This window comes from Mesoplodon densirostris, chromosome 8 (assembly GCF_025265405.1).
Source record: "Mesoplodon densirostris isolate mMesDen1 chromosome 8, mMesDen1 primary haplotype, whole genome shotgun sequence".
NCBI lineage: Eukaryota > Metazoa > Chordata > Mammalia > Artiodactyla > Ziphiidae > Mesoplodon > Mesoplodon densirostris.
Genome location: NC_082668.1, coordinates 69,480,058 through 69,503,176, shown reverse-complemented (window position 1 = coordinate 69,503,176; position 23,119 = coordinate 69,480,058). Strand labels below are relative to the sequence as shown.

Below are 23,119 nucleotides of genomic sequence, written 5' to 3'. Positions count from 1 at the left end.
CAGGAAATACGATGGAGAACCAGTCCCTGCCATCATGAGGCTCATGAAAGGACTAGTAAGCAGACAAATAATTTAAAATATTTCCTTCATATCACTCACAGATAAAGGGACAGAGAATAAGAGAGGAGGACGGCCACAGAGCACCTCTCTGAAGAGGGGACACCTGAGGCCTAAAAGATGAGAAGGAGCTAGCGAATAGGCAGAGAGGAGTATTCTAGGCAGAAGGAATGCCCATGTGCAAAGGCACTGAGGCAGGAAATCATTCATTAAAGTCTGGACCGGATCCATCAGTGGGCTCAAGTGTGGTGAGGAGATAAAGTAATATGGATGAGTTTGGAGAGGAAGGCAGTGCAAGACATGAAAGATCTTACAGTCATGGTAGGATTTTGGATTTTAAATGCAATGGGAAGCAGTGGGAGGGTTTTTAGGAGACAACTGAGAAAATCTGATTTCCAAAGGATAACATTTGCTACCACGTGAGTTGACTGGAAATGGGCAAGAACAGAAGTGGGGAGAAGTGCTGCTGCAGGGCAGAGAAAAACAGATGAACTCAATATATATTTTGGAGCTCAGGTCAAAAGACTTGTGAAAAAAAAAAAAAAAAAGACTTGTCGAGGGACTGTTCCAGGTGTTGGATTGAGGAAAGGAAGGAATCAAGGTGAATCTTAGATGTCACATCTGAGATGGCGAAGACTGGGGCAAGCAGTGGTGGGATGGAGAGGTGGTGGTAACACATTTGGGAGCATGCAGGCGAAAGATTGCACGTGGTAAGTGTGGGCATGTCTGTGAGACTTCCAAGTGTTGGCGTCAACAAAGCATTGGATATAGAAGAATGGAATTCAGCGCAGAGTTCTGGGATAAAGATAAAAATTTTGAAGTCACCAGATAAAGATAGTATTCAAATTCATGGCAGGGAAGAGTACATACAGAGAGAAAAAAAGCGAAGTCCCAAATGCTGTGTAAATGTTAGGCAAGCAAAGTTTGCCTAAGACAGCTTCTTAAGGACAGTAACTTTGTCCCTGTAGTCAAATACCACAGTCATATACAATTGGAAAGCATGTACTGACAGCCATGGTCTAAACAACCTGAAAGCATCTAACAGTGGCGGTGAATGAGCACTTGAAAAGTGGTGACTGGACCATCGTGGCAGGGGTGGGGAGGGATGACAATTCTCTCTCTGGGCACGCTGATGTTTGGGGGGGTGATCTGGGAACTTAGAGTGCTTGAGATGGTAAGGTGTGAGGTACACTTATGAACTGCTATAGAGAATTTAAGCAGCCATAATTTTCATCTGTGATAAACTGCAAGACAATTATTTTTTAAAGCATACAATCTCAAAACTTTAAAGGAAGCATTTATTATAAGCTTCATAATCAGCACTATTTCTAGTGGCTGTGAAGCTTGCTTAGTGAGAGGCATTCTCTGTGTGCCCTTGGAGCTAATGGAACTGGGCAAATAATTTAACCCTCCTTACTTCACAGCTAAGGAAATAAATCCTAAGCTTTTCCATAAAGTTACGTATCCATGGTCACAACTAATAAACAGAAAGGTTAGACTAGTCATTCCCAACCTTAGCTGCAATCAACAAACACCGTCTGGGGGAGCTTACCAAAAACCAGTCAACCAGCAAATCACACAAGCAAACAAAGAACTAAAACAAAAGATAATATACCGACTCACTTTTGGAGATCCTGATTCAGTCAGCCTGGGGTGAGACCCACACATCTGTACTTTAAAAGCTCCCCTGGGGGGCTTCCCTGGTGGCGCAGTGGTTGAGAGTCCGCCTGCCAACGCAGGGGACGCGGTTTCGTGCCCCGGTCCGGGAAGATCCCACATGCCGCGGAGCGGCTGGGCCCGTGAGCCAGGGCCGCTGAGCCTGCGCGTCCGCTGAGCCTGCGCGTCCGGAGCCTGCGCTCCACAACGGGAGAGGCCACAACAGTGAGAGGCCCGTGTACCGCAAACAAAACAAAACAAAACAAAACAAAAAAACTCTCCTGGGTGCTTCTGATGGCTAGACGTACTGTACAGCACTTGGGCTCAGGCTTTCTGATCCACGTCCTCGTTATTTTTTACCTCCTCACTGCTAAATCCTTATCACCTGTACTTCCTTACCTACCCAAACCACTCTTCCCTTCCCCCATGCACTCTACCTCTGCATGGTTCTTCTGAAGGAAATTAGAAACCCCTGGATCCAGGTCTTCCTCCAAGATTGCTACCAATCTCTTCCTCTGCCTCTGCCCCTCCCCACTTTCCCCTGGCCTCATCACAGACACTCAGAGTTCTGCTCTTCATACTTTTCCTCTTTCCATTCTACTCTTTCTCTAGCTGGTCTCATTCACTCATTTCCACAAGGTTTTTGTGTTGATGCTGGCCAGCAGGCTTAGCTCCAGCCTGGACCTGACCTGCTGCCCAACATCCAGGCCTGTGGAACTTAAGACTTACTTACAAAATAGCAAAATGTTTGCATTATAGAGCACCTTAAATCGTTTCCCTATATAAATATGTAGTTCCATTGAGGTTAATCCAAGGTATACTGAGATGGGGAGAGTGGGCTGAGTGGGCTGGAGTTAATTCAATTACACAGATGTGGCAGACACACACTACGGTGGCCCTATAATTCCTGTCCCCTAGTACCTATGTCTTTGTGTAATTCCCACCCCTTGAGTATGGGCAAGGCCTGTGACTTGCTTCTAAGGTATAGAATATGGCAAAGGTGATTTTACAGATGTGACTAAGGTCTTCAATCAGCTGACTGAGCTAATCAAAGTGTACCAGGCTGCATGGGCCTGATTATAGATGAGCCTTTCACAAAGGCCTACGTCTTCCCTGAAGCAAGAGATGTCACGCAGCAGAAACTCTTCCATTGCTAGCTTTAAAGAAGCAAATTCCTAGGAACTCTACAGCCGCAAGTAAGTGAACTCTGTCTACAACCTGAGGGATCTTAGAAGTAGATCCTCCCCTATTTGAGCCTCCAGAGAACACAAGAGAAGCTGCCACTTTGATTTCAGCTTTGTGCTGGACTCCTAGCCCACACTGTAATGTATGTGTTGTCTGTAGTAGCTTATTACTCAGCAGTAGGTAACTAATATAGACGTCTCATGTTAAAAGCTGAAATCCTGCATCTTGGCTATTCCTAATTTGGGCTTACCTGGTCACTGACCAAGATCTACTTATGAGCGAGAAGAGCACATGAGAGACAGCCATTAGTAAGACAGGAGCTGTGTGTGCCCATGACCCCTCGTGGCTGTGGGATTGAGCAGAGGAAGTACACAGTGTTCTTCCATACGCTAATGGTTAAAGGTCTTCAACAACGGCAAATGGAAAATGTCATTGCTCTAGAATGTGCTATTTATCAAATCAAGTTTGTATACGGCAGGTGAAATAATTTTTTTTGATTGGAGTAGATTTCTTTTGTTCTATCAGTGGAAGATAACTGCAGTGATCCTAGGCTTTCCTGAGGGTAACAGATGTTCACTCTGGGGGAGGGTCAATGTTCAGATAAATTTTATCATCTTCTTGACCTGCAGTGTTACTCTAGTCAGCCAGCCAGGGAAGTAGGGGTTTTGTTCAAATATGCATTACAAGAGAGGTTTCATGAGAATAACAAAACATCTTTAAGTATACACATAACTCTTAATCTTGATACAAAACCCCATTTCGAGACAGCCCATGCTTAAAATCCTGTGCCAAATAGATTACTGCTAAAGAAATATGTGGCTCAGTGTTACCTTCCTCTTCCCTGTTAAAATGTTAAGCTTTGCAGTAGGTCACAACTAAAAAGCTTAAGCTCATGTGTTTGAAATAAGAAATAGTCCCCCTTCAGACAAATACGAATAGAAAAAGATGTGGTTGGAAGGCACATAGGGTCTGATTTGGTATTGATCCTTTTGAATGGTGCTGGTAAGTCAATGGATACGGACAATGGCATGGAAGGTGATTTTCCTGGAAAGCAAGGGAGCCACCCGGGGAGGATAAGAGGGGTAGGGGGAGATTTGATTCCTATGGCATCAGAGCTGGCAGAGATGTCAGAGGTTATCTAATTCTACCCATCTGTCCTATGATACAAGTTGGGAAATATGAAGATGGTAAAATCACCAGCCAATTAAATGGCAGAGAAGGGATTAAAGCCCAGCTCAACAAATTCTCTGATATTCTACTGCACTGTGATGTCTTGTTTTCCCCACTGATGCCTCCTCCAAAAAATAAGTAATTCTTGTGCCCTTCTGAGACTTGTAGTCACTGAAGTTGGTTAGAATTACTAGTTCTGCACAGGGTAAGTTGCATTACATGATACAATTGTCAATACTTTACAGTCATCGATGACAGTAATGACTTAAAAAAAAGCAGCTCTAGACTAACCATATGCTCAGCCTTAGCTCCCACATGATTTACTTTCTTGGTGAGAAACCAATGACACATGGGCCACATGTACACCTGCACCAAGCTTGGCAGGGTGGCCTCCTTTCTAGAGTTTTAGGAAATTGCTCATCTTGCAGATGGGGAAACCAAGGTCCAGAAAGGGCTAAACTCAGCCACGTCCTGGCCCAGACCCAGCTTCCAAAGCTTTGTGCTGGTTGAGAGCTTTAGCACTTACCGGCTAGGTCTGGCAGACAGAGGAGTTATCCTCCTGATAGGGCTGGGTTTGATTGATGGATGGCTAGAAGCCACAGGTGGATCTAATGCACTCAGTCTGGGAAGCAAAAAACAAACATTAATTGCCTGATGGTGTTAAGAGTGGAGGAGGTTGTTTTCTAGATGAAATTTAAAACTCTGCTACACAGATGCTGTCAATAAGTGGACTGAGAAGTACAATAAGTACTCCTTTGAAGGGTACTTCTTTCACATTAAAGATGGGAGGCAGTGGTTAAAAGTGTGGTGACTACCCGAATTTCATTCCTGGCTCAGTAACTTATCAGCTGTGTGGCATAAGGCAAGTTACCGAACTTCTCTAAACTTCATTTTCCTGACCTGTAAAATTGGAAAAATAATAGTACTTTACACAATTGTTAGGACTCAATGAAAAACGTCACCGAGAGAGAACTCGACATGCTCCACGATGCTTGCTGTTATCATGCTGTGGTTAAAAGAAGAACAACTCTTCTGTTATAGAACATAATATTCAGAATTACTTGAGATACCCTTAACCTTTTGAAATGTAATAGTTTGTCAAGTTAGTTAAGGGACAACAAAACCTTTCAGTCGAAGGTGTACATACAGGTCAATAAAATTTGTTTGAAATACAGCATTATAGTCAAATACAGCAGTACACACTATGGAGCAATTTCTGAAATGTTACTACTTCTTACTACTCTCCCCCTGCCTCCCCAAAAAACAACCCTGGCAATAAAAAACAAACAAACAAAAAAACCCCACTAAGCACAGTTGCAAATACCCTATTCAACATTTTTTTAGAAGATAGAATGTGTGTGTGTACTGTATATATTTTTTAAATGTGCCCTCCAGATATTTTAATTTTTCCCTTGGTCTTCTGCAAAAGGAAGATATGTAACATATCTTCAAATATACTTAGAGCTGTATCTTAATCATAATGATGATCTTGAATTACCAGGAGAAAAAAGGGTACTCTCTTTAGAAAGGCAGAAAAATACAATTTTTAACTATTTTTACCTATACTCAATTACAAGATACCCCAGCACATGAAAGTTACCCCTTTGTTTAAAACAAACAAACCACTCCATCAAAAAACACACTCCAAGGACTCTAGAAGCTTACTGAACTACAAGTACTAATATTAGTTTCATCAGAAAAACCAAGAAATGGTGGTATTGTCCAGTGGAGGACCTGTGCAAAAATAAACTCTTCAATTTAATAATGTAAAAACAAATATGTCACTTAAGTTCTTGAAAAGCACTGGAAAAATGTGTGTGCAAGTAACTGAAATCTGTGGAACAGTTACAATCACCAAAATAAGGAAGGCTTAATTTTTCTATTTTACTTAAAAAACAAAAACAAAAAAACAAACTGGTGATCAGTTTTTGATAAATTCTGGATTTGCCACATCTCCAGAAACTGTACAAATACAGTTCTTTGTTTTACTTATATTATTTATAACATGTGTATCACAAGGCAAATTTGCTTCATGCTTTACTTCAGTAAAATGGAAATAAAAACCTTTCTCCGAAATCAGCACTAAAGTTGTTTTGAGTTCTTAATAGCAAGGAGATACATCCAATTAAAAGCAGAATGAACACAGTCATACTACACATCAAATCAAAATTATTTTCTTTATATCATCAGCAATGAGTAACTCCAGAGGTAGTATGGAAGAAACGAGCATGGATCCTATCAGGTCACAACCAATGAAGAAATTAAATTTATTTTTTCCTATGGTTTTGACCATAAATTGCTTTACATATTCAGGACCTGAATAAAAACCACTCTCAGCAGAAACCCTGGTCCATTAAATCAACTGACATATCAATTTACAACTTTCAGGACTGCAGATATAAAAAATGTAAAGTATAAAATTATGAAGTTTGAAATGGTTTTAATCATATTCATTAAAAATATTTACATTTCCCAGTACTTACTTGACAAAACCCCTTGCAATATAATTCTACTCTAAACTTTTATTTATAAAATGAGGCTCATTTATGAGATTTCAATGAATGTTATACTGCAAATTACTTACATTCTGTAAAATATTTTAAGAACTTTTCATATCAAAGGTAGTTTATATTGGATTATCTGAAACCCAATAGTGCCCACAGATGAGCTTCTTATAATTCTTTTCATTAATGCTTGGAAAGCACTGTGAAAATGAAAAGTGCTGTTAAGTGCTATCATCTCCCTTAAATTTTCACTTATACTGTGTGCACATTGTGAAATAAACACATATGCAGCATGTCCATGTTTTGATATGTATTTTTATTTCCCTGCAGTTTTCACTTATCAAGAACAAGTAACAGGGAAAGTTGTCTGAACTAGTGCATAAACAAACATTCTGAAACACCACTACACGTATCTAATATACAAGAACCGTATAAAAAAAGTCACTAAAACACTACACTGTGAAGGTGTCCAACGCTTACAGTCAGACGTTTTCCAACCCGTTACTTGCCTTGTAGCCACAGGAAACCTCTCCAAAACTGAAAAGACAAAATCTTGCCACGACCCCCCCACCCAGCACCCGGGATGGCTCGATATCTAGACCTCCAATGGTTACTGCAATCACACAATGCAGTACATACCTGGCAAAATATCCTTTATGTGGTGTGGTACAGGTAAAGCCAGTTAAAATATGCAGTCTTCAGATAAAATGTAATCCTTGAAAAATGTTCATACCTGCACAGTTTAAATGTGCTAGATGCATAATTTTTCCTAGTCCTTTTTTCTGTGTAATCATTTTTTATAAACTGGTATTATAAATAGAAATATACATTCAAAATATATGGAAAAGTGAGTTACTACATTAAATTTGCATGTATCGATCCATCCCTTTCCCCTGCACAGTAATAGAAAATACTATTTTGCCTTGAACTTCATATTTGACAGTGAAATGCCACTAAAGTATTTACCAAAAAGTCCATCTAGTCAAATTGTGAAACAAAATGAACCAAGTGAAAACTTTACAGTTCCTTTAGAAAAAAATTACAAGAATTTCATTTCCTAGCTATGAATCTTTAACTTTTTAGACACAAAGTTGGATTTATTTTTACAAGATACAAAATGTAAACATGGCAAAATAAATAGTTAAAACAAGTGATGCAGGATCCCATTTCATGCTCATGATCCCATTAAAGAATTATTTTTTAAAATCCATTCAGTTGCAAATTCAAGTGCAAAAGCATGATGATGAATATCTACTATTCAAGTAACAGAAATAATATTGATGATACAAATAAACTATATTACAAGGTAGTGATTTTCCCAATTTTACAAAATATACATCATATATCGATTTAACATCCGATATACTCTAGTCCATTTAGGTCCATTGTTATGCTCTGTGATCCACAGAGTGTCGCCTTTTGCATTCAGCTGGAATATGAATGACTGCACACCATCAGCACAGGTCAAAGTCACATGTTTTAGGTTATGTCACTTCCATAGCTACTGTTGTCTCTGCTATTCCATTTAAACCCAATCTTTCTGGTTCATGGTTCTCTCTATAATAAGGCAAAGAGTAAAATAAACATTAATACTCTATAGAATATCATGTGTATCACTTAGTATTTATAGTTACATTTTTATGTAATTACAACAAAACATATACTGCAGAAGAACATCTCCCATTTTTACAATTTCTATACAGGAATGAGGAAAAGTTTTCTTCAGCTAAAAAAATCCTAGTAATTCCTAAGAACTTGATTATAACTATTTACTTAGGAAAGACAGTAATTTAACACAATATTTCAGTAGAAGCCAATGGTAAATTACTTATGAAATATATAACATATGACAATCCAAGTGTTTTTACAATAGATGGAGCATATGATGCTCAAAAAGAATAATCATTTGGAGCACAATATTACTTAAATTATTTTCTACTATAGTTTAATTTTACAGGTTTAAGGTCATGTAGTTATTAATCCATGCAAATCAATTTTTTTGATTCTTATGCATTAGTGTCATAGAAAGAAAAAATCTGAAATACATTATCATGGATTTAGTTAATTCCAGAATATTCTCAATTTAAAAATATATATAGAATAATTTACTTTCCCTTTGTGTATAATATTGAAGAAAATACAAATTTTGATTTGAAAACTAAAGCTCTGGAAGCTAATAACAACTCTAGCCTTCTGGACTGTCTACACTACAAAGAAGTAATAGAAGAATAAATGAAGCTTCTAAAATAGACGGATGTATTTTTTCAGTTTGGTGGTTCCCAAGTTGATGTGGGTTTTTTTTCTTTCTTTTTTTTTTTTTTACAGTTCTGATTGGCATTTAAACATCCTACCAGTGACCTCAAACAAATGATCTAAGTCACAGAGCTTTAGACTAAGCAGATATTCAGTATCTGTTGAAAAGCAAGTCAATCAATTGACAAGACATCTATTGCTTGAGCGGTTAAAAAAAAAAAAAAAGTCTTTTTCCTCCTACAGGATAGCCAGCAGAAAGGGACAGAATGATACTTGAAACACACACACACACACACACACACACACACACACACACACCTTGCTATGCTGCTGATGGCACTGCTAGGAGTAACCTTTGGCACTCTGTCCATACTGGCAGCAACTGTGGCAAGTTTTAAGGCTGTTGGCGATGGTGCTGAAGTCCGTGTATTGATATGCACATTGACTGGAGAAACAACACTGACGTTATTGAGGTGCACTGCATTTGTCAGGCAGGAATTGTTCATGGGAAGTGTTTGAGGACTGCTTGTGCACAATGCTGGGATTAAGTGGTTTGTAGTGGTGTGGCCAACTGTCCTTACAAGTTGTACAGCTGAAATCCCTGGGCTGGATGATAAAGCCATGTTGGTGGAGTATAATGTTTTAGACGTTCCTGAAGAAGAAGGAAAAAAAAAAATCGTTCCATTCAAGTCATGAGACATTAAACTTTTTAAAAAATTAGGAACTTAAAAATAAAAAGAAATGCAAGCATTTGTAATCTAGTTAAATACCAAATTAACCTTCCACATAACGGCCTCTCCAAAGAGACCTTCTGATCGGTAACATATTCACCTGTTTCAACCCCAAAGACACCCTCTTTCTACTAGCCTACACAAAAGGGTTTGCAAAGTATTCTGCTGCCTCCGTATTTGGAAACTGTATAATAGGACAGAGAGGTCCTCTCTGGAGATTGAGGGCAGGTGCAGATGAAGGTTGGACTTCCATTAGAATTTACACATGCAAGAACATCAGTAAGGAAGGGCAATCACAATCATGGGTATATGTAAAAGCAAGAGGAAAACCTTAGGGTCTGAGCAGTAGTTGAGGGTTGATAGGAACAGCAAATCTTTGAGGACTCGGTAGTAAGCAGCAGAAATACGTTCACAGCAACACTGTATTTCATGAGGAGGAGTCAGAGAAAGCAGGCCTGTGAGTATGTAAGACTGGGAAGGTAAACCCAATTTCCAATTTACTGATAAATTGTATTTCGCCTTTTTATAAAGGTACAAATGATTCAACGATGATGGTTAGCAATTAGCTCGATGTGTTTCCTAAGATGTGAGGCAACTGACAGTATGTGGATAAAACGAGGCAGGGTGAAGTGTTACATAGGTAGGAATCCAGTGGGGGTGGGAGGAAACAGGGAGCGGGCTCTATGTGAATTCTAGAAAACATCCAGCTATTCCACCATACATATCCATAGATACTATGAAGAGTCCAGATTGATTTCTTGTACGATGTTTCCCCTTGGATTTGAAAACCAAAAACCATACCTCAAATCACTGAGTTGCAACTTTGAGCTAGTAAGTATCACATGAGACAACAGGCTTACCTGAAGGCTGGACTACACCGTTTATGTTGTTGTGGCCAGTGCTCTGTTCCTTGGTTACCTCACTGCGACTTGGAACGGGTGCACTGACCACCGCAGATGCAGCAAAATGGGCGCTGGCTGAGTCAAGTGTTTTAGACATACAGTCAGAGGTGCTTGAGCCCTATAAAATAAACAAAATTAAACTCTCAACTTTTCAGACATGAGTTCACGAACATGTTAAGAAATGAGCAAACTCAAGAGGCTGCTGCCTTTTTCATCTTGAACTGTTACAGGCGTTTAGGTTAAGAGATCTAGGACTCCACAGGCTATTTTCATCATATGAAACAGGGAAGTGACTAAAAACTGGGAAGCAATTATTTATGAGAAAGAACTAGGGTAGTAAACAACCCACACCTTTAATGCCCTATTCATTTTTCCAGTAAGTGTTAATGAATGCCATTAAAAATACTTGACAGTCTACATACTATGGGCAAAATGAAATAACAGAGATGACTATCAGTCATTTTTGTCCCAAAGTAAACTGTGTCTTAGCCTAATGTTTCAGTAGGTTGGAAATACCTGAGATTCAGAAAAGGCAAACAAAGGCAAATTGAATGGTCATATTCCTTTTGATTCTGTATTAAACTGCTTAGCTGTTACTAACAGCTTTTTAGTGGCTTAAATGACATAAGTTTATTCTTAAACGGTTCTGGAGGCCAGAAGTCCAAAATCAGTCTTACAGGCTCATATCAAGGTGTTGGCAGGGCTTTTTTCTTCTGGCAATACAGTTTTATAAGGTATTTTTACTCTTATCCCTACTGTCAATCATTTAATGGTGCCTAGGAAAACCTCACCTAGTGGCAATTTTTTTTTCTTCAGGGAAATGTGATTCAAATAGGCAAAGGGCTATGTTGTCTGGATTTATGGCACAAGTCGAGACAATTACCTCTCAGCTCATGGGGCATGTTCACATGGCACTTAAATGCACAGGTTAGGCAGGAGTCAGGATAGTCATATCCTTGACAAAAATATTTCTGGGGGAGTAGGTGTGGGGGATAATGGTTCTAAGAGAATTACTTCTATGAATTCTTAATAACCCTCCCAAAAATATGTACTTATTTCTTTCTTAAATTAAAAATACTATATTTGGCTCTAGTGCTCCTCTCATAAGATATAAACTAGTCACTTAAAATTATGTAAATTAACTGAAAAGACACTTAGGTTTGATCTCCAGAATCAAGAGTGGCAATGACAAGGTTATCTTCTGTGACCTGACTAAAATTTTCAAAAAAAGACATAATTATGAAAGAAAGGAATAGACATAACCATGATTAAAGGACAGGTTTACCTGTGCTTTTGGATGTGTCTGTTGCGAGGAATGCTGAGATTGCTGTTTCTGCTGAAGCTGAGCAAGTTGCTGCCTTTGCATTTGAACTAACTGCTGTTGATGAGTCTGAAATTGCTCTTCTGTGATACCCCCTGTCACTGGAAAAGGACATTAATTTTAGAAATACATATGTTTTAAAGTACCTTTAACAACACAAGTAGAATACAATATGAAGTTATTCCACGATTAAGATGAAAAGCAATTTCAAATCACAATATACATCAGCAGCAAAGAACTGAATAAAAACGACAGATCTTTCAGCCAAAGTGGCTTATGCTAATATCTATGACCTTCTAATATCACATGCTAAAAAAGTTCCTATATGTAGATTTTACTGTATAACGTAGTTCAAATATAAGGATTCTCCCTTTTATTCAGACTTAAACCATAGTTTAAGCCAATAGATTTGATGTCTAAAATAAGTCCTATCTATAAAAACACGGGCTGGAAATCAGAGAAGTGTTCAGCATCCTCAGATGTAATCAACTATGCTGTTACCAACTGTTAAAAGTTACTAAATGTCAAATAAAAAGAAGACATTTAAAACTTTTATTTAAAAAATTACTTAAGAAAAAGTTACAATAAGAAACACTTTTTTCAAAGAAATGTAAACAAACTTTCATTCACCACTGATATTTAAGATCACTGATAAACTGATTTAGAGGACACAAAGCTATCTCCACAGAAGTCAGTATGTTACTAGAGTCACAAAACATTAAATCACATCAGAATACATGTACTACTAGAGTAATTTACTCTATTTTTCTTTATTTCTTTCTTTCCTCTCTCCCAACTATTTCACTTAATCAACAAGTATTTACTATCTATGATGAAAAGTGCTGCATTAAGAGTTAAGAATGAATACAGGGAAAAAATAAATTAAAAAGAGGGTCCCTGCTATAAACTCCTACAGTGTAGTTGGGAAGAAACGATACATATAAAGAAATACCAACTAATATGAGTCAACCTTTAAATGTAATCTAGCTATCTAATCAATATGACCTGAAGGGGTTTAGATAGGAGACTATATACCTTCAACCTATGTTACTTAACTAGCCCCCGTCCTCAAGTTTTCCATTTAGTAGGATCATGACTGAGAAATTAAAAAAAAATTTTGATGATAAATTAGACATATAACAAGTTATGCAAAGTACAGCTTATTTTCTATGAAAACGGAATTAGGCCCCAGAGATGGACAAAGCGTTAGATATACCTTCATTTCTGTTCTACAATGTTATCATTAAAATTAGTACTGGACTATCAGGAAAAAACAGTTCTGAGATAGCAATTTTATTTTTAGAAGATTAAAAAACCTGGGCCTATGATAGTGCTCACTCTAAAATTTTACTATTACCTGTATTTTTGAAGTACACATTAGTTATCTTACTGAATTACCAACAAAATCAAATGTCTTTCTTTGCACATGTTAAGTTCACTGCAAGTGTTCTATTTTTAGATGAAAAAAATTTTTAATTCTAAATTTAAAATCTTCAAAATGAAATGAAAATGTGAAGTATTCATGAATTTCCAGCTGTTTGAAAACCTTGGGAAAGAGATGAAAAATAGTTTATTAGATACAAAGCCAGGAAGGAAAATCTTAAGTTAAATCCAAATAAATCTGTTTAAGTCCTATGTGTATAAACAGCGTACCAATTCAAAAGAAATGGACTTGGAATCTGGTGTATGGTCTACTCCCTCAAATTCAGCGTTATGTTTGTCCAGAGCTAAGGTTTATGTTGTGATGAAAATGTGAGAAGTCACAGTGGTTAATTTTAAGTGAGGAATAAACCAAATAAAGAGAATACACTTTTAGTAGCTATTTAAAAATTGAGAGAGAAATGAGAATCTTTTCTTTTTCCAAAAGCTTTTAAGTCAGGCAATTATAAATTCTTACCAATCAGAATAAAGTATACATATGAATTACTAGAAAGAACAAATTGTATTCTTTTAATAAAAAAATTACTTTTGGGGCCTCCCTGGTGGCGCAGTGGTTAAGAGTCCGCCTGCCGATGCAGGGGATACGGGTTCGTGCCCCGATCTGGGAGGATCCCATATGCCGCGGAGCGGCTGGGCCCGTGAGCCATGGCCGCTGGGCCTGCGCATCCGGAGCCTGTGCTCCGCAACGGGAGAGGCCACAACAGTGAGAGGCCCGCATACCGCAAAAAGAAAAAAAAAAAAAAAAAAAATTACTTTTGGTTAGTAGTCACTAGCTAACAAAGTGTTGCCAACTAGAGGTATTCTACTTGCTTTTATAAAAAGATGATCACTTTATGTAGCTATTAAAAAGGGATGCTAATAAAACTTCCTATTTTCTGGGGGGATACGTCTACTTACTGCCCTGACTTGTTGAAACCATTAATTTGCTCAGGAACCCCATCCTTTTCCCCATAGAAAACACATAAAATCCCAACCAAGATGCAACTGAAATTACTCAAATTAATGTTCAAGTGTTGCCTAACTTTTTAAAACTCAGGCTGACTTTGATACCAAAATTCTCATCCCTGATTCTGTTATTAGTTGAAAACCACTGATAAAAAACTTAATTCCAAAATATGGATATGCTTAAAATATTACATTCATTTTTTCCCTCCTCCCCCTCACCACAAGCTCAGCATGTTGGATTCATTCTTGACATCTAGTTCTTTTTTTACTAAAAGGTGTTTTGTGCTTGAAAAATGCTTACGTTCCCCATTCAGAATTTTCTAGAGCATTAAACACTTTTAGACAAAAATAGCAATTAGTAATCATGACACAGAATTGGGACACATGCGAAAAATCCTCCCTGACCTCTTTCATTTTGTTAGGGTAAGTGGAAATTGGTAAGAAATGTATGGTTTTAATGACACAGACACAGTATTGAATTATCATCTTCAGGGTTGACTTACTAATAGGTGGAGGATGGTAATTTGATTGAAAGCACCTTCTCCACTAATTATTTTTCCTTTCATAAATTACTGAAATACTTCCATAAGAAACTTATTTCTTACATTGGCTTTAAGTTATCAAGAGGCAAGCATTAAAATAACACCAGGAAAAGGTCATACTTAACAGTGTGAAGACATCTCTTTAGGAATGAGATACAGAATAGGGGTCCAGCTATGGATGGGTGGTAGTGGCATAAAGGGGAAGTGGGAATGTATGAAAAGAGAAACGATATCTGCTTCTCTTGCTTAGGGCCAAGCCAAGTTCTTTCTACTAGTTGCTCTCATGAGTTGCTAGCTTACAAGTAAAATCCATGCTGGTCATCCATCTCCCCTACCCCACACCTCCAAGTCCTGTCAGTTTAAAAGTAACCACACTCTGATTGTTTTGTGAAGGCAATATTTCACTATTCCAGACAGACAGGAAGTGTTCCTTTCCCTAAGTAAGGAGTTTTGCAAATCTCCCTGGGTAACACCTTCTAATAGGTCACATATTACAGAATTTCCCCTTTTACGTATGCAAATATGTCATTCTGTACATTAGTAACACACTTGCATTTCTAAATATTTTGTGTATATAACTGACAGTTTGTTTTTCACTAAAGCCTCTAACGTTACTGGCTATCTTCATACCTGGCTCTTTACCTATCTTGGGTTTATCTGTCTGATTTACTCCTCAGATGAATCCATGTACTTTGTCTTAGAACACTTGTCACCATCCTTAGAATGTTGATTCTGTTTTCAAAGACCCTAGGCATCCCTCATTTCTTTCTTCACCTTTCAGGCATGTGGTTCCTATAAGGTGGTTCTGCTAGGTTGGTCCCTCAACACCTTTCCCTCTCATAATCTGACAATGATCCATCAAAAACATACTCTAGTTATCTCCACTAGATTTTACACTGGTGTATTGATTATAAAGCCCTAGATCACTGTTCCTTAAACTTGGACCCATGGAGAATATATTCTTGAGTATGTGTGAAATCTTTACAAGTATTTGTCACCTTTGTATTGATGTTTCATTGATAAACTAATAAAAAGAAAAATCTAATCAAAACACATTCTGTATTTTCTGGATGACCACCCCACAACAGAATATAAACATATGATTTTTGTGCTTGTACCTGCTGCCTTTTTAAAATATAATCTTTTAACTTTTAATTCAGTGTTTCTCAAAGTGGGCTAAGATGATGTATTCTTGGGAAGCCATGAATTTTTAAAAACACTAGCTTAGACCAAGTTTTTGTAGCTTAATGAAGAACATTTAATGTGGTAGTAAAGATTATCTAAAAGTCGAAATGAATATATCATTCAGCACTTCTTCACCTACCAGGCAGGTCTTTGTTATAAAAGTTTTAATGCATGCTTTGTTGAAGCAATGCTGACTATACGCAAGTTTTGTTTGTTTTAAAAGCTAGATCTGGGGCTATATGGAGGGGGAGAGAGATCCTATTTTAAACCTTCTAGGTCATAGCAAGGAATCAGGTAAAAGTTCACATAAAAACACTGGAGCTACTCTAAGGACAAATCTTCCAATCCATGAAAGACAACATTACCTGTGTGTCCAAGACTACACATCCTATAATGTAACTAATGAATAAACTGCAAAACTGTGGGGATAATAATGAGGGTGAAGATGGGAGGTGAGAGGGTGAAGGGGGTGGGGAATGAGGAACAAAGGAGATGTGAAAATAAAGAAAACAGACTAAAGATCCATTTAAACTTCCGACATCCAAGCTAAATAGTTATAACTGAAATTTCAATATTATTTCCTTTAGCAGTCGAACTAAAATCTTTTAAACTCCTGAAGTCTGAATCCATTTCCCACCCTTAGAAGTGACCCTAACTAAAAAAATAAATCCTTGTGAGTACCTTAGCTAGTTGTTAAAAACATAGTTTTACCTTTCTTAAAACTTTTATGCTTGCAAACATTTTATGGCAATTTAAAAAAGAATAGGAAAAGACACTGGAAAAATTAAAAACCAGGAATTTCTCTTGGAAAACTGCCCAAAATGTTGCTGATTTTACAAACTGGTAATATTAAGATATCTGAAGCTGGTCAAAAGCTTCAAGAAGAGTTGCTGGTATCTATCTATTCAGTATATAAGACAAATGAGAAAAGAAAAAACATGTTAATTTGCAACCATACATTAGCCTAAACCAAGATTAAAAGTAAATTAATCCTTAAAGATGCTAAAAAAAAAAAAAAGCAAATTAATCCGGCCCTTCAACTCTGAACAAGCAATGCTTTTAGATGTGAAATCTATTTGCTTAAGGTTAGGATTTAAGAATAGTATCTCAAAAGAATAAATACTGCAGTTTCAAATGACTGAAAACTTTACCACCTATTTATATAAAGAATATAATATCTGTCATGTATAATCCATGTATAAGCTCCTTGAAGGTAAGGATTATTGTCTTCTAAAACTCTGCAACTTTTAAACACTTAACATAGTGCTTTGCATATATTAGATCCTAAATAATTATGTATAAACTTAATTTTCCTTGGTTATCCACTTGCTATGTTCAGCACATCTATCTTTCCTTTCTGTCCTGCTTCTATTCTTTGAGAAGAGATTTTCAATTAAGAAAACATACTTTTATTTAACAGTTAACTAAATGAAGTCTTTAGTTTTAGTTCTTACTAATAACTACGACACACAGTTCTATTTGTTTCCCTTTAAGTCCATTCAGTACCGTATCGAAAATAATAATTAGAATACATTCAGGACACAGGGATTATGACTTGAAAAACATTAACTGGGTTATGAACAACATAAAAGTAAGAAAATACTTGGCCATTGGCCCTCAAGTTCAAGGTTTTTTTTTTTTTTTTTTTTAAAGAACTAAGGAACTTGTGATACAAATAAATATTATTGTCAAGTATATCAGGTTTCTATTTCTTTTTTCCCCCATTATTTATTTATTTTTAATTTTTTTATTGGAGTATAGTTGCTTTACAATGTTGCATTAGTTTCTACTGTACAGCAAAGAGAATCAGCTATACGTATACGTATATACATGTACATATACGTATATACATATACATATCCCCTCTTTTTTGGATTTCCTTCCCATTTAGGTCACCACAGAGCACTGAGTAGAGTTCCCTGTGCTATACAGTAGGTTCTCATTAGTTATCTATTTTATACATAGTATCAATAGTGTATATATGTATATATGTCAGGTTTCTATTTCTGATTAAACCCTTTATTTGCCGGGATTTCCCAGCTGTGAAACAGAAAACTCAGTACTTGACTCTCTGCCAGCTAACTGACAAATATCAGTCCTGTTACTCTTAAAGACATGCATGCTCTCCTGATCAAGTCCACGAAGGGTAAGCAGAAGGCAAAAGTGTTAGACACACAGATTAAAAGAAACCAAATATATGAAGATTCAATTCTTTTGTACATATTCATCAAATATAAAAATATAACTTAAAAAATTCCTATAACCTTCTCTTTAGGTAGAAAAGGAATTTCTATCAATATTTACTGAATTATAACTGAATCCACTTAAAATGATCTATCCAGAACTGAGAAACTATGTAATGAATATAACTGGTACAGGTGGGTACTTAAAACTGCCACGGGCGAACTCCCTGGCAATCCAGTGGTTAGGACCCCGCACTTTCACTGCTGTGGGACCAGGTTTGATCCCTGGTAGGGGAATTAAGATCCCGCATGAGGCATGGCGCGCCCCATACAAACAAAAATACTGCCATAGCTTTTCAGTTGTTTACAAAACTGCTGTTAAAAAGACTTGTTTCATTATGAATTTATACATCGTGCCTAATATTTTGAAACAAAAGAAATTTGTTAAAAACAAAACACCTTGTGGCCTCAATGACTAGAGGGTCATAGTTAGCAGAGAAAAAACTTGAACAAAATCCTTTACTCTAGTAATAAATAATTAAATACATATTTGAAAGACCTGATTCTATTTATTTATTTATTTATTTTTGGTACGCGGGCCTCTCACTGATGTGGCCTCTCGCGTTGTGGAGCACAGGCTCCGGATGCGCAGGCTCAGCGGCCATGGCTCACGGGCCTAGCCGCTCCATGGCATGTGGGATTTTCCCGGACTGGGGCACGAACCCGTGTCCCCTGCATCGGCAGGCGGACTCTCAACCACTGCGCCACCAGGGAAGCCCAAGACCTGATTCTAAAACATTGATTCTAATGTAGCTTAGCTGTTGCTCAAACCTTGAACTTTTTTAAGGGAAGAAAGAAATGGTACTAAGTTGAGACGTAGTACCATTACATAACATACATAAACATAAGGCAGGAAAAATTACAGAGACCCAAACTACTATTTTTTTTTCTGATGGTAGGGGAAAGGCAAAAATAAAAAAAGTCTTATTATCTACGATGTTAGCATTGCATATTTGTGATTTAAGTTCCCTGAGAAGTGCATGCATGCCTAAAATAATACTTTAAATGCTTATTTTATGCTGATATATGGTAGTGTCATAAAATTCTAGAACTGATTGTATGGAATTATTTACGTTAGATTCTGAATCCATACATACAGAGTACTGATGATACAATAACATGCGCAACAAACATTTTCTGGAAAACAGTCGAGTCACATAGATCTGGAGTGTATCAGGAATGTACAGTAGAAAGCTGCAAATATTTGGCCATATTCAACTTAAGAAGGAACATATTAAAATCACTTTTTTGTTATGGTATTCATCGGTAGAGGAAAAATTCAATCTATGGTCAAATCTAATTATAAATGCCTATATATGATGTTTTTAAACTCACTTTCTGGCAAAAACTATTGTGAGTAATTTTTGGTACAGGAATTCCAGTTAAGTTAAATAATTTGAACAATGTCTTAGAGTTGGCTCAAAAAAAGATTTGACCTAATATTCGTCAACTTCCTACTATTTTTAGATTTCTAAGAATCCTGCAACCTGAAGTCATAATAGGTATTTATCCATTTGAGCTTCAAAAGGTCATTAAACTTCACAGACTCATGAACTTTATATAACGGGATGCCATTTTCCTTACCTAAATTCGTTTGGGAGAAAATTAATCAACTAATTTGGAGAAATGATATGCCACCTTCCAATCATTCAAACAAATCCAATTTTCCATAACAAAAACCTTTAAATAGATAAATGTCTAAGTCAAGTCTGAAAATAAACAGTTCAGTAATTAAGAAAGACGGAACACTATTGAGACCAAATGTCAACCTAAAATGATTTAAAATCACTTTGAAGAAGTTTAACGTAACAATTTTGCATACTAAAATGCACCATCTAGGAAATAATTTAGAAATATGTACATTTTAGAGAAAGAAAGAATATCAACAGTATAAGCCAAGCCACATCTAGCTTTGCCTCTGGATACCACACATTTTTTTGCAATGTATACATTACAAAGACATTTATAAATTATACATACTTGTATACATGTGATAAAGAGAAGACTATCCACAGAAGAAAACAAATCAAAATTACATTTTAGATCCTCTAGATGTTATACATTATTTTACAATGCCTATGAATATTAATTTGAATACAATGTCTCTTTTTTTTTTTTTTTTCTTTTTTTCTTTTTGCGGTATGCGGGCCTCTCACTGTTGTGGCCTCTCCCGTTGCGGAGCACAGGCTCCGGACGCGCAGGCCCAGCGGCCATGGCTCACGGGCCCAGCCGCTCCGCGGCATATGGGATCCTCCCAGACCGGGGCACGAACCCGTATCCCCTGCATCGGCAGGCGGACTCTTAACCACTGCGCCACCAGGGAGGCCCCACAATGTCTCTTAAGAGGAAAAAAACTTTCCAATCTCAATTAGAGAGGTAAGTTATCAGACCAAAATTACAACTATTCATAGGGAACCTCTTTAAAAATCATTTTTCAGAAAGAAAACTTTTAATGGTACTCCTGAGAAGCAATGCTTACATTTAAGCAAAATTAATACAATAAAATGAAAATTTTCTGTAACAAAAGCAGACAGTATTGTGCTATGATGATCTGACAGCAGCTTATAACCACTTTGCCCATAGGGAATTCCTTATGCATTGTGCCTACACATTCACCATACCAGGCACACACATTCAAAATACACGCCAGTGGTTATATAGGTATCAGTTAGGACATTTGGGTTAAAATGTGAACCACAATAATAGAGTTTAGTTTCTTAGGCTGGAAAAAAATGTAGTAGGTTAAGATAAAGTTTCTTTCCTCGGTAGGATCAGGAAAATAAACCTTCAAAATTCACCCTGAGATAAGCTGTGACAAAGCGAAAGAGAGGCATGGACATGTATACACTACCAAACGTAAGGTAGATAGATAGTGGGAGGCAGCCGCAGAGCACAGGGAGATCAGCTCGGTGCTTTGTGACCGCCTGGAGGGGTGGGATGGGGAGGGTGGGAGGGAGGGAGATGCATGAGGGAAGGGATGTGGGAACAGATGTATATGTATGACTGATTCGCTTTGTTAGAAAGCAGAAACTAAAAAAAAAAAAAAAAAAAATTCACCCTGAGAGTCTATTTAGTGGATAATGAAAAATTAAGGAGAAGAGGATATACTTTTAACAAACTGACAACTTACCTGATATGCCATTCTTGCTGGTGTTCAATAAAGCTACAGATGCTGCAGAAACTCTTTTATTGTTCACAGTCTGCCCTGGTTTTCTTGAGGTACATTCTTCACTATCACTGTCCTGTAAATTTAGTAGCCTTGGCTGGAAACACTGTAGTCGACATGATCTGATATTGCTTAATATTTCAGAAAGGGAAAGTCTATTTTCACAATGTTTATTGGAAGCATTGGTCCGAGAGAAATTAGAAGAGAAGTCTATAGTTTGGGAAGCGCTTGAAAAACCATTCAGCATTTCAGGGTCTATCTGTTTCAGGACTGGGTCATGTTCTGTGGATATCCGGTCCATTATGACCCTGAAAAGCAATATAAAGCCAAATATTACCTAGAAGAACTTAATAACATTTTCTTTATACCTTCCCTTCCAGATTGTAAACAAAAACCAGGTCAAAACAAATAGTTTACCTTCCACCTCTGCCAATTCGCCTCCTTGCAAATCCTATACATCTTCTCGGGACTGTGAGCATTGTAAGGCAATGCCTGTATCTCAACTTATCCAAATCTACCAATTCTGAATTTTCAAACGAATGGTTAGTTTGGTCCAAACGAGGCTGCAATAAATAAATAAATAAATAAAAATAAAATTAAAACAAAAAACCCTCATGGAATGATTCTGAAATGAAGAAAAGTTAAATCATGATAAAAATAAAGTAACTACAGCATTAGCAGAGCAATTAAAATTTAGATATAAAACTTTAAAATTAGGGTTTAAATATTAACCAGGTAAAATTCTATAAAACTGACTTAAAAGTTCACTCATCAAAATAACTCAAACTAAATTTAGTTTATGACTACAAATACATTTAAGATAATATTATATTTTAAAAGAAATATATCTTTAAAGAATAATGTGGCTTTTAACATTTATATAGAAAAGTAGAGATAATGAAGTTAGTAATTTATAGACTTCCTACAGAGATAAACTAGAAGGAAATTTTTTGGAGTAAAAATTGCACTTCAAGAAGGTACGCATGGGTCAAATTCATACTTCCTCTTTATTTGTAAGAACATACAGTCCATTTCTTTGCCTTCCTACTTCTTCTAGCATTCTATTTTTCTATGTTACCACTTTCTGTCTCCTTTTTCTCAAACACATAACTTATAAACAATTCTCTACACCTCTCCTACATTAAATACATACACACACACACACACACACACACACACACCCCTGAAAAAGCTATAAGTGTATATGTTTACCATAATGCAACAAGACAAAAGGTCTCCAAAAGCCATATATGAGAGCCATCCTCACTACTCCATCGTTACACCTTACTTGAAACCTTAGCATCTGGGAGTGAGGGTCATTCCTTGATATAATCTGCACCAAAACTTGACTTAACAGCACAAAGCATTTTCTAAGTGGGACAAAAAGTTATGAATATAATTATTTGACAATATACTGCCATAGGGGAGGTTTAAAAATGATTCCTTTATGTTTGATACTTACTGGATTTGTATGGAAAAGATGGGCTTGCCCAAAAGTAAATTTTAATAAACACTCATCAGCCATCTAGGGTTCCATTAGAGATTCTGGGCTCACCTAACTCCAGCAATGACATAGTGAGTAGCTGTCGTAACTGCTGAAGTTATAGTTAAAGCCCAAAGTGAGCTAGATTTCTAAAATATGAGCAGTTATCAATTTCCCAATAAAGGGTTCTGATCTCCTTTGAAAGGACTCAGTACCTTCGAGCATCTTTTACTGGTATCTGCATAGGGGATAGTAAATAAAAAATGCTGACTGACTGCCTGTTTTTAGATCAAGACTAAGTCACCTTGACATGAGTTACCTGTTAATTCCAGTTCA

General features: G+C 36.9%; 1 protein-coding gene across 1 annotated transcript in view; it reads right to left on the bottom strand.

The window, feature by feature from the left end:
• Window positions 1–6,867: 6,867 nt before the first annotated feature.
• The window catches only part of EPC2 (enhancer of polycomb homolog 2), a 108,651-nt gene continuing 92,399 nt past the window's right edge, over window positions 6,868–23,119 (bottom strand). Inside the window, exons 9-14 of the mRNA XM_060106974.1 lie at window positions 21,718–21,863; window positions 21,265–21,608; window positions 11,744–11,880; window positions 10,417–10,576; window positions 9,144–9,477; window positions 6,868–8,129 (exon numbers count right to left, since the gene is read on the bottom strand). Coding sequence (XP_059962957.1) covers window positions 8,057–8,129; window positions 9,144–9,477; window positions 10,417–10,576; window positions 11,744–11,880; window positions 21,265–21,608; window positions 21,718–21,863 — 1,194 coding nt within the window. The 3' untranslated portion in view covers window positions 6,868–8,056. The remainder of the gene's footprint in view (window positions 8,130–9,143; window positions 9,478–10,416; window positions 10,577–11,743; window positions 11,881–21,264; window positions 21,609–21,717; window positions 21,864–23,119) is intronic.